This window comes from Myotis nattereri (assembly GCF_964212035.1).
Source record: "Myotis nattereri genome assembly, chromosome: 2".
NCBI classification, from domain to species: Eukaryota; Metazoa; Chordata; class Mammalia; order Chiroptera; family Vespertilionidae; genus Myotis; species Myotis nattereri.
Window position 1 is genome coordinate 184,073,905 of NC_138076.1, and position 18,711 is coordinate 184,092,615.

General features: G+C 39.8%; 1 protein-coding gene across 2 annotated transcripts in view; it reads left to right on the plus strand.

Moving 5' to 3' along the window:
* The window catches only part of ST8SIA1 (ST8 alpha-N-acetyl-neuraminide alpha-2,8-sialyltransferase 1), a 143,615-nt gene that overhangs the window by 45,560 nt on the left and 79,344 nt on the right, over positions 1-18,711 (plus strand). For both annotated transcript variants that reach the window (XM_081083331.1, XM_081083330.1), the window contains exon 2: positions 6,818-6,962. In XM_081083331.1, coding sequence (XP_080939457.1) covers positions 6,901-6,962 — 62 coding nt within the window. In that variant the 5' untranslated portion in view covers positions 6,818-6,900. The remainder of the gene's footprint in view (positions 1-6,817; positions 6,963-18,711) is intronic.

The following is an 18,711-nucleotide window of genomic DNA, read 5'->3' on the forward strand; positions in this document are numbered from 1 at the left end:
GTCTGGGTTGTAGGCATGTAGGAGACAGCCAATCAATGATTCTCTCTCATCATTGATGTTTCTCTCTCTCCCTCTCCCTTCCTCTCTGATATCAATAAAAATATATTAAAAAAAGAAAGTGTGCAATAAATATTGGTTGAGTGAATCAAATAGTGACTGGTAACTAAAACAGCACTTGCGGTAATTAAAACAGCAAACAGGTGATTCTCAAGGATAATATTAGAATTTTTCTAGCTACACAGATAAGTGAACATAAGAAGGACGACTGAATTTAGGTGTTCATTGAACTATTTCCTGGAAACATTTATGTTCTTTAATTAAAATAAGCATGTATGCTTGTGAAGTACATTACAAAACAAATATGTACTAGGAGGGAAAACAAGACCATCCTTGAAATATTTGTGTTTTAAAGATTTCTCCTTTCAATCTGCTCAGCCTCTTTGGAGAAATGCAGACTACACCTGGCACTGATATACCTTTCTTTGGAACAGTTTTCCTTTATTACGCAGTCACTTCAAATGTGATAAATAAAATGCTGCCAAATAAAAGGATTACCTGCTATCTTGAGTAGTACGTAAGAGCTACTTTTCTCTGTTTGTATTTTTTAGTCCTGGCAAGTTATCCAGAAGATTAATCTTTGAAAAGACTTTTTATCTGTAGAAAACATTATTTTGAGCAATAATCGAATGACAGTACTTTTTTTCACCATTCAAGATAATTTTGTGGAAAATTAGATGAAATCAAGTCAGTCAGTCAAAGAAGGACAAATACCATATGATTTTATTTATATGTGGAATCTAAAGGATGAAATAAACAAACAAACCAGAAACAGACTCATGGACACAGAAATCAAACTGATGGTTGCCAGAGGGTAGGGGGATGGGGGACTGGGTGAAAAAGGTGAAGTAATTAAGAAGTACAAATTACAGTTACGAAATAGTCACAGAGATGTAAAGTACAGTATAGGGAATGTAGTCAATAATGTAATAACTACAGGGTGCCAGGTGGGTACTTGGAATATTGGGGAACATGTTGTAAAGTATATGATTATCTAACCACTATGCTGCACACCTGAAATTAATACAAAATAATATTGAATGTAAACTGTAATTGAAAAATTAAATAAAAATAAATTAGATGAATACAAAACTCTACCCTATTTCGAGTGTGTATTTTGAATCTCTTAGATCAGTGATGTAAACCATTTGTTCCCACTGCCTTGCCACGGGCAAGCCCTACTGCTTGTTGGCTCGAGGATGAATTCTGAAAGTTCCTGCTTTAAATCCTGGGCCTTCAGTCATCAGTGACTCCTGGTTTTTAAACTTCTTTCGAAACTGATCATTTAAGACAAAGATTTCTTTAAGTCAGGGTAAAATAACTTTATGATGGCCCAAACTTTACCTTCCACCATCTCTTGTCCTAAGTCTGCCATTTGAATATGAAACTGCTCCGATTTCTTTGTAGGCCACCACGTTCTTCACTTAAAGAAAAGCCCCCTCTTATTGGATGCCAACTGTTTAGCTTCTGCTCTTAAAAGAGTGAATATATAATCTATCACCCAAGTAGGGATGTATTTGGGAATGGAAGAGGGTAACTATTAAAAAATTATGTCTAATAAAATAATAATAACTTAGAATTCTGTGAGGCAAGCAGAGTTATATGCTTCCTAACTACTAAAGAGAAGGAAATGAATGCTTATGAAGACCATGTAATGTACTTAAGACGCTTTATATATAATATCTCAATTTAAAAACCATCTCTGATGTGGAATGTGGGAACATTTTCAGCAATAAATCTGAAGCTCTGTGACATTAAGTCAGGGAGTTAACATATAATAGTCTAAAAGGAATTTTAGGAACTTGACTCACGACAGTTTACAATAAAGGCTATTGATTTGGCTGTTTGGAGAAAGTACATTAGATACACATTTGGCCAAAAGCCAAAAGTTAAAATCAATACTTGACTGAAATGATATATTAATGGAATAGAAAGAAGTGTTTGAAGACAAGATTAAATCTGAAGCCTTATTAAACATTGTAAAGTCAGATTTTGAAAGTTTGACACTTTGGTGAAGGGAACAATTTATCAGCACCCTCAGCTGGTGGACTGCTCCTGTGGTCCCCGAGATGCAGGTCTGCAATCCTAATGGATGCTCGCTTTAGTCAGGCTGTCCTAAGTGTTTCCTTCCACGTCCTGTGTGGTTCAGGGTTCGGGTCTGGAAGAGGAGCCGCACAACAAATGAAAAAGAAAAGACACAAGATAATTTGGGAATATTGGGGGACCAGGCGGGGGAGTCCAACTCAAGAGGAAGGACTAACCCCTGTGCTGAGGCCTCACCAAGCTTTTTATAGTGAGAGGTAAACAAGGTAGTGGTTACCAAAGTTACACTGTTCTTGTGAGTTTCACTTGTTTTGTTCTTGTGAGCTTCACTTGTTTACACCATGGTTATACTTCCTGCACTTCCTCAGCCAATTAGCTTCCCAGATAAGATCTAGGGAGTGTTATAAGGTCAAGCCTAATTATGCTAAGAGGACTGTGCCCTCTAAATTGGGAATTATTTGTGACTTTGCCCACAGGTCAGTCCGAGGCTTAACCCTATATCAGCTTCCCACATCAGGCTAATGTTTAATGCACCGTATATGGAACTTGGGATTCACCCGTCAGCAAATCCAAAAAATCCTGGGTCGGCCTCTAGTGGAAATGCTTACTAGTCTACAGCAATTATTTTGACAATCTTTTGGGGTTTTTTGGTCTCCATAGGCTAGAACTATAAGGAATTGACTTCTTCAATTTGAATTTTGAGAACAAAACGTGCATTGAGATCCTCTTATTTCTCTAATGTTTTCTTCTTTCTTTCCTACTTGTTATTTATTCATTCAAACAACATTTATTAAATTTCTGTTCAGTGTATCAGCCACCATTTCAGGGGGTGGGGACCCAGCGGTGAGCAGAAGACAAAAGTCCCTCTCCTCATGGCGTTTATATTCTGGGACTTGGGGAGACAGATAATAAGCCAACCTATAAATTAAACATACAATATGTAAACAGTGTTCAGTGCTGTAGAGAAGAACAGAGCAGGTCAGAGGGCTATGAGGAGTCTCTGTTAAGACTAGGTCATGATGATTTCTCATGATTTTTTTAAGAGCTTTTTTCCCCTCATGCATTCTTTAGGGGCAAATGTGACATTTAACTATTAATTCCTCATAACAAGATATGAAGAGTTCCCAACTAGGACATTTCCCTCACTGAACATCTCATTGTCTTAATGGAATTAAATAACTGAAAATTAAATATAGTTTTTAAAGGTTATTTTCTTTAATGTTTTGAAAGTTAGTACACCAAATAATTCTATGACTATTATTATGCCTTGTATTATTTTTTAAAATGTTATAAACATAATTGGCAGAAAAATATAGTATCTTTCCTAAGGTTATCTATCTTCCATTCTCTCTCTCCCTCTCTCCTGAACTGAATTTACTTTATTTAGCGAATACTTATAATGTATCACTTATGTATAAAAGGACATAGAGCCAGGAATAGTTCTAAGAACTTTACTCTTAGTCTCTTCACAAGCCTATGAAGTAAGTTAACCATCCCAAGGATGAGGGCTTGAGAGAGGTTAAGGAGCCTGCTCCAGTATACATACTAGTAAATGAGACAGCCAGGTTTCAAACGCAGGCAGTGTGGCTCCAGGGTCCATGCTCTTAACTGGGTTGCCTCATTACCCAATATTTTTCCTTGGCTAGGCACATGGATCAGAATCTACTACTAGTTGACTCTCACTTAGCAAGGTTCATCAACTTGGCCTTTCCTTTCAACAGATGTTTACAGCTTTTGGTAGTATTGCCATTTTAACAATATTAATTTTTCTGATTTGTGAATCTGGGATACTTTCCCAGTTATTTGTGTCTTCTTTGATATTTTTTCATTAGTGTCTTGTAGCTTTTAGAGTAAAGCTCTTTTACCTCCTTAGTTAAATTTATTTCTAAGTATTTAATTTTTTTTTATGCTATTGTAAATGTGATCCATTTTTCTCCCTGGAAAATTTGTTGTTAATGTAGAGAAACACTACTGATTTTTGTATGTTAATTTTGTAATCCGCAGCTTTACTGAATTCACTGATTAGACCTAATGGTTTTTTGGTTGAGTCTTTAGGATGTTATTGATGTAAAAATCATGCCATCTGCAAATAGAGATAATTTTACTTCTTTCTTTCTAATTCTGATACATTTTATTTCTTTTTCTTCCCTGATTGCTTTGGCTAAGACTTCTAGGACTATGTTGAGGGAGAGTGATAAGAATGGGAGCTCTTGTTCCTGATTTTAGAGGAGGGGCTTTCAACCTTTCACCGTTGAGTATTAAGTTAGCTGTGGACTTGTCATACGTGGCCTTTATTATGTTGAGATATGTTCCTTTTATGCCTGATTTTTAAAAAGTTTTTATCTTGAATGGATATTGAATGTTGTTGAATGCTTTTTCTGTGTCTGTGGAGATGATTGTATATTCTTTCATTCTAATCAATATGTATCACATTGATTGATTTGCATATGTTGAACCATCCCTGCATCCTAGGGAAAAATCCTACGTGATCATGGTGTCTGATCCTTTTAATGTACTGCTGAATTTGGTTTGATAGTATTTTATTGAGAATTTTTGCAATTGTGTTCATTAGGGAGTTGGGCCTGTACTTTTCTTTTTTAATAGTAGCATCTTGTTCTTGTTTTGGCGTCAGGATAATTCTGGCCTCATTTTATCAGTTTGGGAGTGTTCCCTCCTCTTGAATTTTTTGGGAAGAGTTTGAGAAGGATTGGTATTTATTCATATTTAAATATTTGGTAAATTTACCAGTGAAGCCATCTGTTCCTGGGTTTTTCTTTGGGAGGTTTTTTGTTACTTATTTAATCTCCTTACTAGTAATTGATCTATTTTGATTTTCTATTTCTTATTGATTCAGTCTTAGTAAATTATATGTTTCTAAGAATTTTTCTATTTCTTCTAGATTGTCCAGTTTGTTGGCATATAGTTGTTCAGAGGAGCCTTTTGTGATCCTTTGAATTTCTGTGATATCAGTTGTAATGTTTCATTTTTCATTTATACTTTGTTGGGGGTTTTTTCACCCCTTGGTTACTCTAGCTAAGGGTTTGTCAGTTTTGTTTATCTTTTTAAATAACCACACCTTAGTTTGGTTGATATTTTCTATAGTTTTTCTATTCTCTGTTATATTTATTTCAGCTCTAATTTTATTATTTCCTTTCTCCTGCCAACTTTGTTCTTCCTGTTCTAGTAGTTTACGGTGTAGAGTTAGGTTGTTTATTTGAGATCTTTCTTGTGTCTTAATGTCGGCATTTATTGCTATGAACTTGCCTTTCAGAACTGCTTTTGCTTCATCCCACAAGTTCGGTATGTTGTGTGTCCATTTTGGTTTGTATCCATAAACTTTTATTTCCCCTTTAATTTCTTCTTTGATCCATTGATTGTACAAGAGAGTGCTGGTTATGAGTTTATGAATTTTCTAGTTTTCCTCTTATTATTGATTTCTAGTTTCATGCCATTGTTGTCAGAGAAGATACTTAGTATATTTCAGTCTTCTTGAATTTGCTGAGACTTGTTTTGTGGCCTAACACTGAATCAGCTTATTCATCTCTACAATGAGGTTGAGGTTATGGAATAACAACAACATGTATTGAACCTTTACTCTGTTTTCCACATGAACATTCTCAGAAACAGTCTCTGAAGCCCGCTCTGAAGCCCAGTAACATTCCCCAGTTAAGGAGTTAGTAAAGGGCAGAGCCAGGATTTGAACCCAGCACTCTACATTACTGTCTCCTTTCAACTCTAAGCTTCTGTACCATGGGTAGCTAAAATGTCTGAGTGAGCATGTCTGTGTGAGGTTGCCATTCAGAATTGGCTTATGTCAGCAAGTCCTTTTAGAGGTGTCACTGGAGAATTAAACTCTGTTACTCAGGAGAGTTCAGTGAGTAAATGGAATGAGTTTCTGACAAAACTTTTGGTTAGAGGAGAATATAAAGACTGGTCTATAGAACAGTATCAGGGCTTACCTCAGAGGGTCAGGTAGAGGAGTAGCCTGCACAAAGGGTGAGGTGACTCAGGCGACCCTGGTGTTCCAGACACTAAGGGAGTGAGGAGATCTTTGCAAAGGTCAGGGTGCTCGATTGTGTTGAACACTACTGAGAGTTCAGACAAAATTCGAGCTGACAAGCCCCAGGAGATGTATCAGTTAGAAGGCAGGCTGCTTCCCTAGTGTCTGAAATCACATCAGTCATCTCATTTTGTTTCTATTTAAAAAGGTTTCCCAGGAGTTGTTCTTTAATCTTGTCCACAGATGGGGAATGCACCCTCTTTTGGACCCCTGTGAGCCATTCCCTGCTCCACGTGGCTCATTTAAAGTCCCTTGTCACTGAACTGAACTACCTGATTGTTAAACCACCATAGAGGTGCATTTCTGCTGCAGCTGAATAGCTCTACAGTCTCCACAGTTAGCCACCTTCTGGAACTGGATGTTTAAATCAGTCAATAACTCTGCAGTTACCATGATGCTTTTTGCCTTTGGACATCTTTCACCTGCATCTGAGAGATGATGTATTTTTCTTAAACTTATTTTTATTGTGAAAAGTTCCAGTCATGCATTCTGGTGGCTGGAAGAATGAATTAATAGTAGTCTAATCGCCCTGGAGACACAGATGCTTTTGTGAGTTAGCACTGAGGTAAAACTGCACATCTCTGTGGGGATGACAAGTGAATGAGTCTGCTGCTCACTTAACCCAGTGTTCTTTTCTCTCCCTATTTTTTCTCCTAGGAAACAGATGGAAGACTGCTGTGACCCTGCCCATCTCTTTGCTATGACTAAAATGAATTCCCCCATGGGGACGAGCATGTGGTATGATGGAGAGTTTTTATACTCATTCACCATTGACAATTCAACTTATTCTCTCTTCCCCCAGGTTAGTATAGAGTCTGTTGCCTTTCAATATAGCCTTTTACCTGTCTTGATTTTACAGGAAAGGTGTAATTGAATTTCCTAATGACTCAGGTATACTTTTCATAATTTTAATTTTTATAGTTATTATTTTTGTGTGTGGGAAGGAATCACACGGTATTTTGATGCAAGAGCAGAAGTAGGATGCTATAGAGCAGTGGTTCTCGACCTTCCTAATGCCGTGACCCTTTAATACAGTTCCTCATGTTGTGGTGACCCCCAACCATAAAATTATTTTCGTTGCTACTTTATAACTGTAATTTGCTACTGTTATGAATCATAATGTAAATATCTGATATGCAGGATGTATTTTCATTGTTATAAATTGAACATCATTAAAGCATGGTGATTAATCACAAAACAATATGTAATTATATACGTGTTTTCCGATGGTCTTAGGCGAGCCCTGTGAAAGGGTCGTTCGACCCCAAAGGGGTCGCAACCCACAGGTTGAGAACCGCTGCTATGGAGTAACAGTTCCCCTTCTGATTTGAGTCATATGAGACTGAAGGAAGCAAACTGAGAATGAAAGTAAGGGCAGGGAATTGTGGAATTCCAGAGTTGTGAGGTTGGCTGTGATATGATCTCAAAGCACTAGCATGCTGGTTTCGGGTTGATGTTGCTCTCAGGGAGTAGGGACCATAGGGTCAGAAGTTTGCTTCTTAGAGCTCTTGAACCTTCACCCTGTTGTTAGACTTACTGCTGTGAAGTGAAGGAATGGTGGATAATGGAGAGAGAGAATCTGACCACTTTTGAAGTGGTCTAAAACAAGCTCTGCCTACTTAATGTTTTTCTTCTTGGTTTCTTGAGCATTGAAATAAAGTGTTTTACTAAATTATATCTATGTAACAAGTGGGGGAAAGGAAATCTTTTTGGGGAGCCCTTGTTGGAGAGGGAGTGGATCTTAGGTGAAATTGCCATCAGGGAGAAATGGAGAAATGAATCTTGGCCTCCCCAAGTCTGCTAGCCACTCTTGGTTTAGCCAAGATAATTATGCAGAAGGAGAAGTCATGGTCAGAGTTGGAAAATGGGGCTGAACCTCTCATGTATCTGAATTAACAGCAAAGTGTCTTCAAAGGGAGGATCCTGTGAACTTGAGGCACAGGCTCTGCTGGATCCAAAGCCACTCTCTGTGAAATAGCCCATATTTGCTATTTCGTCCTTAGGTGTTTCAGTTTAATTTAATGATTTTTAGGGTGTAATGATGTTTCATTTTTCAGTAAGAAATAGAAGGTTTAGCCGAAACCGGTTTGGCTCAGTGGATAGAGCGTCGGCCTGCGGACTGAAAGGTCCCAGGTTCGATTCCGGTCAAGGGCATGTACCTGGGTTGCGGGCACATCCCCAGTAGGAGATGTGCAGGAGGCAGCTGATCGATGTTTCTCTCTCATCGATGTTTCTAACTCTCTATCTCTCTCCCTTCCTCTCTGTAAAAAATCAATAAAATATATTTTTTTAAAAAAAAGAAGAAATAGAAGGTTTAATCATTGCTAGCATCTATGTGCTCTCTCCCCCTCTTCATTTGCCCTTGGGAGGCTTTCTAGTATCAAAGGAAAGGATTGAGAGTCATAATCACAGGTTGTACACCTGAAACTAATAGAATATTGTATGTCAAATGTAATTTAAAAAGAAAAGAAAAGAGTTATAAAATGTGGGGTTGAGTTTTGTCTCCATCTCTTACTAAGTAAATGTCTTGCTAAGTCACCTAACTCTTCCGAGACTCAGCTTTCTCATCTGTACAATGGGGAGAGCAGCCCCTGTCCCACCACCTCTCAGTCTTGTGGTCAGGATTAATGTAGATAATTTATGTGCATGTACTTTGTAAACTGCAAAGCATTATGTCAATACTAGAGACCCCGTGCACAAAATTCATGCATGGGGGATGGGGGTGTGGTCCCCTCAGCCCAGCCTGCACCCTCTCCAATCCGGGACATCCCTCTCACAATCCTGGACCACTGGCTCCTAATCGCTCACCTGCCTGCCGGTGTGGTCGCCCCTAACTGCCCTCCCCTGCCAGCCTTATAGCCCCTCACTGCCTCTGCGTGCGTACTTGATCATCCCTAACTGCCCCCCCTGCCAGCCTAATCACCCCCAACTTCCCCCCCTGCCGGCCTGGTTGCCCCTCACGGCCCTCCTGACAGCCTGGTCACCCCACGCAGCCTGCTACCCAGTCGTTTGGTCATCCCTCACTAACTTCTCTGCCGGCCTGGTCGCCCCACGCAGCCTGCTTGTTCAGTTGTTTGGTCGTCCCTCACTACCCCCATGCTGGCCTGGTCGCAGACAGCCATCTTGTGAGGGCATGAGGGTTAATTTGCATATATATTACCTCTTTATTATATAGGATTATTAGGTATTAATGCTGTTCTGGTTCATATATTGCGCCATCAGAAGAGGGAATGGAGACTATATATTAGTCAAGGTTTAGGCAAGGAACAGAAATCTTCCTAGGCATTTTCACAGAAAGTTATTTCATATGGAGAATTGGGCACTTCAAAATCATTAGAAGAATAAATATGTGGGAGTCAAGAGTCAAGAGGTGGCTCCTGAAATTGATTAGTTCAAGAACCTGCTGCCCTAACTGTGGTTTAGGAATTAGAAAGCCCCAGCTTCTGTTGCCATTCCTCTGGCCCAAACTGCCTCCAGCAGAAATGGGGCCAGATAGATGGGTTCCAACTCCCTCCCTCCTTTCAAATCTCCCTCAAGTGCATCTAATAGGTAAGATTAATTTGCATCTGGAATAGTAGTTGCTTAGCAGTCCAGGAGAGGCAGTTTTAAATGAAGCCTCAGCAGGGAGCTAGGAAAAGGGTGGAATAGAGGACGAACAGGCCAATCCACAGTATCCTCTGTTCATAACCCCATATCAACTCACTATGAAATGAAGAGAGATAAGGAAGCAATCACTTTAACAGCTCATCAAATAGGAAAGAAATTAAAGAAGCCCCAAATAGGCTTTGTGTACATGAAGGCTTATGAACTGACTTTTAACTCTATGCTGGAAAACAGATTTGAAGAAAGACGGTTGAAGAAATAAAAACTAGCTCCCATCTTATCTGTCAGTTGCAGCCGTAGGATAATAGGAAACATTTCCTTTTTAAAGGGCATGCACAGTATCCTGTGCCTCTTTTTGCCAGTAGAACCATTTCTTTTACATTTAATTGAATTTTATTTTCCATCACCGTTTCTTAATGATAAAGAAAAAATGCTTTTTTCTTATGAAGCAGAAGTTATGACATCACTGTGTGTGCTCATGGTCAACACAAACAGTGAGCCAGTTCAATGAATAGATTTTAAAAATAGTCGTGTGTATTTTTCCGCTGAGATTCTGAGAAGACTAATTTATAGAAATCCTGGAAAATCACTTTGCATCAACAGAAAAAATGGCATATCCTCTCACCCCATTATTATTTCTTAGTGAAATATTTCTAGTTTGTTATCAGGAAGCTAAGTAGCCAGTTCATTGATGTGCTTTCTTCATATTCCCCATGGGAAGGAAGGTGTGTGTTGGCCAATTAGGCAGAAGGGCAGGTGAGTGGGCTAGGCTCAGTGTTGTCAGTTGAACAAAGTGTCCCTTCTTTCTGCGAGTTTCAGCAAAATCGTGCCATATCACTCATTCTCTAACTCAGATGTATAATTTTATATTATATCTTTAATCATATATTTTAATATATTTATTTTAATTATATGTTACACTTTCTCCCTAAATGCTCAGTATTTATTAGCCATCATCATTATTGTTTTTATTCCTTTGCCTACCTTTATCCACTGTTGTTATTATTGTTGCCAACATGCAGTACAAGATGCTCTGTGTGCTGTGGAACGTTAGCAGGTGCTGAATCAGCGCTGGAGGGTCTAGGAGGGTCCTACTGAGATGGTGGGCACTTGGAGATGCTACACCGAACCTCCGGAATTGCAATTAGTAGCTCTTATTTGGATCTCTCATGACTTCCCATAACTTTGTTATTAAACTTACTCAATTCTGCCTCATACGAATTTATCTATGTTAACAACATATTACGGTTTTCTTTCTCTTTTTTCCCCTTTTTTTGTTATAGTACGGTTTTCTTAAAGTCCTTCTCTGCTGATCTCCATACCTCTTGTGAGCTTTTGAGGAACAAGAACAATTTTTCACTTCTGTGCCTAGTGCAGTGCTTCCCACTGAAACATGTTCGTTTTCAGCGGCTCATGTTTGCCAAGGGCTCCCTTTCGTGTCCCACCCGGGCTGGCCACCTGCAGTGCCCTTGCCTGAACTGCAGGAGGCCACGCAGGACATACGGATGCAGCTCTTTCCAAGACGGTCTATATTTTGATAAAATATTTGTCGAATATTATTAGGCATGAAGGGCAGAATTTTAACCTCACATAGGTTTTTCTAGAATATTCTGTGTGAGTGTGTTTAGAGAGGGCAATGTGATGGCCTTTTTACTTTGAGACTCTCCTCATCCCCTGGGTTGGGGTCAGCTCCTTCCCTTTTTTTGCCAAGAATAGTCCCTGTTAAGCCTGCATGGTCTCATGTTTGTAGATATTACTGAATAAATAGTATTTTGGCCTAAAACATTTATACTAAAAAAGAGCATATATTTCCTTAGAAATGAGTGAGGGAGGAGCAGGAATGTTAGAAACCACAAGAGTGCTGATATAATTTGAAAAATATTTCCTTTTGGTGTAATAAAAACATGGTTGGCTCATCATTCTCTTACATTTTGCTGAATAATCATGTGATATAAATCACAAACTAGTAATTTTTCCTCAGAATAGCCACCCAAGGCCATATATAAAGAATCACAAAACATCATTAATGCATCCCAAATGGACACTCATTTCTAGCTCTTCTGGTCGCCATAGCTCCCTGACATATTCCACTCAGCCTGGACCCACAGTGCTCTTGAACCTTAAAAAAACCAAGCAGGAATGTTTCAAAGTGGTTTTTATCAAAGTGACTTTGTTATAATGAAAATACACATTTTCTCCCCTTCACAGTAATGTGCTTTCTAGAATCCTTTCACCTCCTGAGTATGCCTGAAGCACATTTTCCTAAGGAAATTTGGATCATACGATATAATCTACAGCATTTGGTAGCTTGCATTTTAACTTATTGATATTATTGTAATCATCTTCCCAAACAAATATATTTTTTGATTGGAAGGAAACTAAGGGGACTAAGATTTGTTAAAGATTATTAATGAATAATCTTTGTTAACTGTGTGTTAGGTTCACACTGTCAGGTTAATGTTTAGTTGCTTTATAACAGACGCCTGTCACAGGGGCTTGACCAAATAGGTGCTTATTTATCTCAAACAATAATGAAGCAGGAGGTGAGAAGTTCAGGGCTGGATGCTAGCTACACATTGCCATCAAGCTCCCAGGATCCTGTTTTGCTGCTCGAACATCCTTAGCTGATTCAGGCCAACGAACCTCCGTTTTAGGTGAGGAATCCAGTAGGAAGAGGGAGGACACAGAGAGGAAATATGATGGACTCCTGGTGATGTGTCATTGGTCAGGACTGAATCACATGGGCACGTCAAGCTGCAAGAGAGGCTGGGACTTCCAATATTTCAGCTCTAGGCAAATGCACTATGTGTGTTGACATGTACTATCTGCCTCAGTTTCTTCACATGTTACTCTATCTGTACAACAACTCTGCATGGTTATCATTATTGTCTTCATTCCATGGATGAAACTGAGACTGAAATGGGTTCAGTAACTTATTGGAGATTTTAGGGCAGGAAAGTAGAAGGGCTAAGATATGAAACGTGGACTGTCTGATTTCAAACATTTATTGTTACTACTTTTTTTTTTCCTTAGGAAGACATGGGTTTTAGTAGATCCATTGTTTATTTTTATCAGTCAGTCATCTTGAAACCATTTTAAGCTTTTTCACCTTTCTTATATGAATACTCACAGAAGAAATGGAGACATTTCTTTTATAGATATTTGAGAGGAAAAAAGAGTGTAGATATGCAGGTTAGAGGGTCCTATATGGCATTATAGTTTCCCTTGACTTTGAGCTTCCTAGTGGTCCACATTAAAAGGACAAATAAGACCAGTTACAGTTTGATTTCTATAATAGAGACTTCTAGGTTTTCAAAGGAAAGCAAATTATCCTTTGCTCATTGTTTCTGTATTATAAGAGTCCAGAACAGGTTTCACTACCATTACATAATTCAGTCATTTACTCTATCATTTTTGGCCAGATGCGAACATTAGAGAAAAATGTAGGGAATGGAGTCAAAAAATCAGGGCTTTACGAGTCTACCCTATGGACTTTCTATGATGACATGTAGGATCCCATACAAGCCATATAACTGTTTCCAGCCTGAATTTTACAGTTTTTCAACTCAAGACCATTAACGCCTGGTCTTCAGATTTCAGTGTTATTATGAGAAACAAAGTTAAAATGAGATTATGGATGTGAAAGTACTTTGTAATTAATGCACTGTAAAACATATAATAACTAGAGGCCTGGTGCACAAAAATTTGTGCACTCGGGGGGTCTCTCTGCCTGGCCTGTGCCTTCTCGCAGTCTGGGACTCTTCGAAGGATGACCACCTACTGGTTTAGGCCTGCTCCCTGGGGAATTGGGCCTAAGCTGGCAATCAGACATCACTCTGGCAGCCCGGGAGCCCTCAGGGATGTCCACTTGCCAGCGGGGAGCAGGCCTAAGCTGCAGTCGGACATCCTTAGCACTGCTAAGGAGGCGGGAGAGGCTCCTACCACCACCGCTGTACTGGCAGCCATCAGCCTGGCTTGTGGCTGAGCAGAGCTCCCCCTGTGGGAGTACACTGACCACCAGGGGGCAGCTCCTGCATTGAGTGTCTGTCCCCTGGTGGTCAGTGTGTGTCATAGTGACCAGTCATTTCCAGTCTTTCTGCTGTTAGGGTCAGTTTGCATATTACCCTTCTATTCTATAGGATAGAGGCCTGGTGCATGGGTGGGGGCCGGCTGGTTTGCCCTGAAGGGTGTCCCAGATCAGGGTGGGGGTGCTCGCTGGGGTGCCTGGCCAGCCTGGGTAAGGGACTGATGGCTGTTTGCAGGCTGGCCACACCCCCTCAGGGTGGTGGTCCCCACTGGGGTGCCTGGCTAGCCTGGGTGAGGGGCTGATGGCTGTTTGCAGGCTGGTCAAGCCCTCCCCAGTGGGGACCCTCACCCCATGGAGGTTTGGCCAGTCTGGGTGAGGGTCTAGTGGCTGTTTTCAGGCTGGCCACACCCCATTTAAGGTGGGGGTTCCCCACTGGGGTGCCTGGCCAGTCTGGGTGAGGGGCTGAGGGTCGTTTTCAGGCTGTCCAAGCCCATTGGCAACGGAAGCTCCCAGCCTCTCCTTTTTTTTCTTTAAATTCTGGGATTTATTTACCTTCTATAATTAAAACTTTGTGGAGCTTAGAGCTGGCTCCTGCTTGCTCCAGCTCCATGGCCACGGCCTGCTGAAAGCAGGTATCTGGGGTTTATTTAGCTTCTATTATTGAAACTTTGTTGCTTTGAGTGGAGCTCAGAGCCAGCCAGGAAGCTTGGCTTCCTCCATCACTGGAGAAACCAAACCTCCTGCTCGCTTCAGCTCCGTGGCTGCCCACCGCCATCTTGGTTGGGTTAATTTGCATATAGGTGCTCTGATTGGCTGGTGGGCGTGGCTTAAGGCATAGCGAAGGTACCATCAATTTGCATGTTTGTCTTTTATTAGATTAGATGTTACCACTATTACCTGTTAAAGCATTTGTGGCACATACATATTTCCTTGGCATTTTGGTAATGCCAGGAACCAACGGAAAAAAGAAAAAATACCACCAGAAAAGGGGTGAAAAAAGTATTTCCAGGCCCTTTAATGGTGAGAAGAGAAAGTCTCTTGAGTCTGGGATTTAGGAAATATAAAGTAGTACATAAAGTAATGCTAAGGACTCTGCCAAATATACATTTGTATCATTATAGATGGAAAATTATTATGATCAACTCAAAGTGCAATGTGAGGTAAATTATTAATTTCCAGTAAATTAAGATTGTATATGTGAACAATGGATTAATATACACTATTCTTCAAATTGCTCTGTAACTAACTGAGATGAGGAGAGTGGATCATCATAAGATTTCCAAATATCTGTTATCTTCGCAAGAAAGGAAAGCAAATGATTCGAAGTGAGGTGGTACAATGGAGTTGCCCCGCAGAGGAGCTGAAGGATACCTTGTCTTTCAAACTTAGAAAATAATTACAAATCAAGACCCCTCTCTAATGAAAATTCACAGGTTACCCACAAAATAAAAATTAAATGTAATGAGTGGCTTATCTTGCCATGGTGTAGACCTTTCTAAAATATTTGACAGTGTATAAAATTTAGTACAAAGACTGATTATGGTTCAGGTGTGTGGCTTCTGCGGAACAATAGAAAAAGTTGCATGACACCACTTACCCCTGTGTCAGCTCTCATCCTGTAGGCCTGATGGAGTGATAGCTTTTTTCAGGAGGTGTTAATGTTCCATACAACATTTACTTCTAAAAAAAAATATATAACATTTACTTCTTAGGTTTGGTGACATAACAGGGTGCGTTCCTACAGAAAAAGTTGGTATATCTTTATTTTTCCCTTTCAATTGGTTTTTTCATCTTGGTCTTTCTTACTGGCAAAGGTCCAGGTGTAGAAAGGATTTTCCATTCTATTTTGATATAGTTTTCAGCATTTGTTTGTATACTAGAGGCCTGTTTCATTTACACTGTTGATATGCTCATTTGCACTTCTTAACCTTATAAGAGAATCTCTTAAATACATAATGATCCAGCTGATTAATTTATAAAGAGATATATTAACACTGAAATTTTCTGTGGCTTAATTTGATCAGGGAATACAAAGATACAAATGAGTATAGAGAACATTTTCTTAATATTTGCATTTATTCGAATCAATTCACTTTTTTTTTTCTTCTTCCCATTGACTTCTAATCTTTTTGATCACAAGACAGATAGCACGATATTCTTGACATCCCTTGTGGCCTGACCAGTCATACCCTGTTACCTGCAGCGTTGAGAAATTCTGTGTAGACTTGCCCAACAGATGGAGGAGGGGTGGGATGGGAATGAGGCAGAGGAGTAAACTTAGCTGTAGAGGCTTAGAGGAAGTCCAGCCAGTCGCCAGAAGGGGTATGTTACTGTTGGCAGTAACCAGAGGATAATAAGGACTAACAGGATGTGCCAGTAGTGTGCACAACTCGGAGATGAGGCATGGGGGAGGATGGAGCTATACCCAGAGATCTAATTTAAATAGCAATTGACTTCAAATTCCTACCCACTAGCCTGACGTTTTAACAGGTGACAGCTTCCAGGAGTGACTGGTCAGAAGAAGGCAGGGCCCACCCTTCTAGAGGCTTGAGAACTGATCAAGTCAGAGCTTCCAGGGAACAAAGTGGAGGTCCCCAGCATTGGGGTTAAAATTAAGGACTGTTTTTGAGAACAAGGCTGAAGCCCAGTTCTGGAACTGGGTATGAGCTGAGCACCAGGAATCTGGAAGGGCACCCTGGGGCTGTTTTGAAAGTAAGACAGAAGCCAAATTATCAGAGCCTCTCCTCAAACCCAGGGCTATAAGAAAGCAGGTGTCATTTGGTGGTGATTCCCACAGCTTCAGGTGACCACTTCCCAAATCATTCCCCTGAAGCCAGGGTTGACCCACATTTCCCAGGGCTTGAGCTGGACCCAAGTTTGCTCCAGATTTGGGCTCAGGATGTATATAGAGCAGTGGTTCTCAACCTTCCTTATGCCGTGACCCTTTAATACAGTTCCTCATGTTGTGGTGACCCTCAATTTCATTGTTACAAATTGAACATAATTAAAGCATAGTGATTAATCACAAAAACAATATGTAATTATATATGTGTTTTCCGATGATCTTAGGTGATCCCTGTGAAAGGGTCGTTCAACCCCCAAAGGGGTCTCAACCCACAGGTTGAGAATTGCTGATGTAGAGGTTGAGAATTAGGCCTGATGAAGTGGAGTGTCTTTAGACAAAAGCAGTAGGTTCTTACCCTCTCCTGTGACTAGCTCGGTGGAGACTGACAGTATGGAGGAAGCAGAAGCTAATGAAGGAAAGAATCTGGGCAAAGTTAAATGACACAATATATTAGCAGCTTTGTCAGAAAAATAGGGTAAGTGTGGTGGAGAAATTTAGGATAGATGGGGTGTGGGTCAAGATCTGCTGACCATAATGGAAACAATTGCTTTTAGAGGATAACCAGCTTTTTGTACTCTGAAAACTACAATGCATAGGATTTCTCTTGCTAAATTTTATTTTTCCTGTCTAGACTCAGAGTTTTTTTAAAAAAATATATTTTATTGATTTTTTACAGAGAGGAAGGGAGAGGGTTGGAGAATTAGAAACATCGATGAGAGAGAAACATCGATCAGCTGCCTCCTGCACACTCCCTACTGGGGATGTGCCCGCAACCAAGGCACATGCCCTTGACCGGAATTGAACCTGGGACCCTTCAGTCCGCAGGCTGACGCTCTATCCACTGAGCCAAACTGGTTAGGGCTAGACTCAGAGTTTTAACTTTTTGCTAAGAAAAAAGGGCTGAGGAAAAGGCAATTGCAAATTAAATCAATTTTTTTTTTAACTTAGGTGGTCTGCTATTACTAAAACACTGGCTAACAGCTCCTTATAAATATAAAATATACATCATCTGATTATTTTGCTTAAATTTTTCTTTCAGTCTTTTCTGAGTTTATATACATTTGGGGTCTAATTTATTCGATGATAGTATATTCACAAAGTATTGTCAATTCCAGACCCGTAACTTCTGAATTTTTTGTTTTGTTTTATTTTGTTATAGCCTGACACAGACTTTGTAATATGCCAAGTCAATAAGAACTGAAGTAACTGGTTTTGCAGGTGCTTCCAGATGCCTGAGAGGGCATTGTTGGAGAGTTTATTTAAACTCAAAGGCCAGTGATATTTATGAACTCAGGAGAAAATATAGGCATTTTTTTTGTTTTTAAAAATTTTTTCTTTATTGAAAGTATTACAGATAAAATATAGTACGTGTACATGAACCATAAAACTTAGTTAAATAGAAAATGTACAAAATAAAATCAGTTGAAATTAAAATTAAAATAAGGATTTATACATCAGAAATTTCCTTTCTTATTTGTTAGCGTTGTTGACCAAATGAATATGTTATGCTGCCAGCAAAACTATGCTTTCCTAAAATCCTGTTGAGTCTATATAAAACAAGTGTTCAACCATTCATTCATCAAGTATTTATTGAGCAACTACTATTGTGTGCTAGGAGCTGTGCTGATTTCTGGGGGAATAGTGGTGAGTGAAAACAGACCCAGCCCCTTCTTCCATTTTTCCCATTGGATACTGTCTTCAATGTCGCCCGCTGCCAATGTTGTCCTTATAAAAATCTGTTTATTTAAATTCTGGTAAGTCACTTCTCACTATTGCTTATGCAAACAAGACACTCAGTGACCAAACAGCATACTCACCACGCCTGCTGGAGCGTTGTTCACTGGAGAAAACTCGTGGAAAAGGATGAGTAACAAGCAACAGATACTCTGAAGCTTTTTCATGATTAGAAATGATAATTCTAGATCTAGACTCCAGGAGAGGGATCCTGAAATTGCGTTGGGGTTTCTTGTTATCCAATGAAGTATACACTAAGTCCTCCCCTGATATAATTAAAAGGCTGTGATTTTATAGCACTAAAATATGGCAGAGCCATGGCTTCAGCCTGGCTTATTAGCG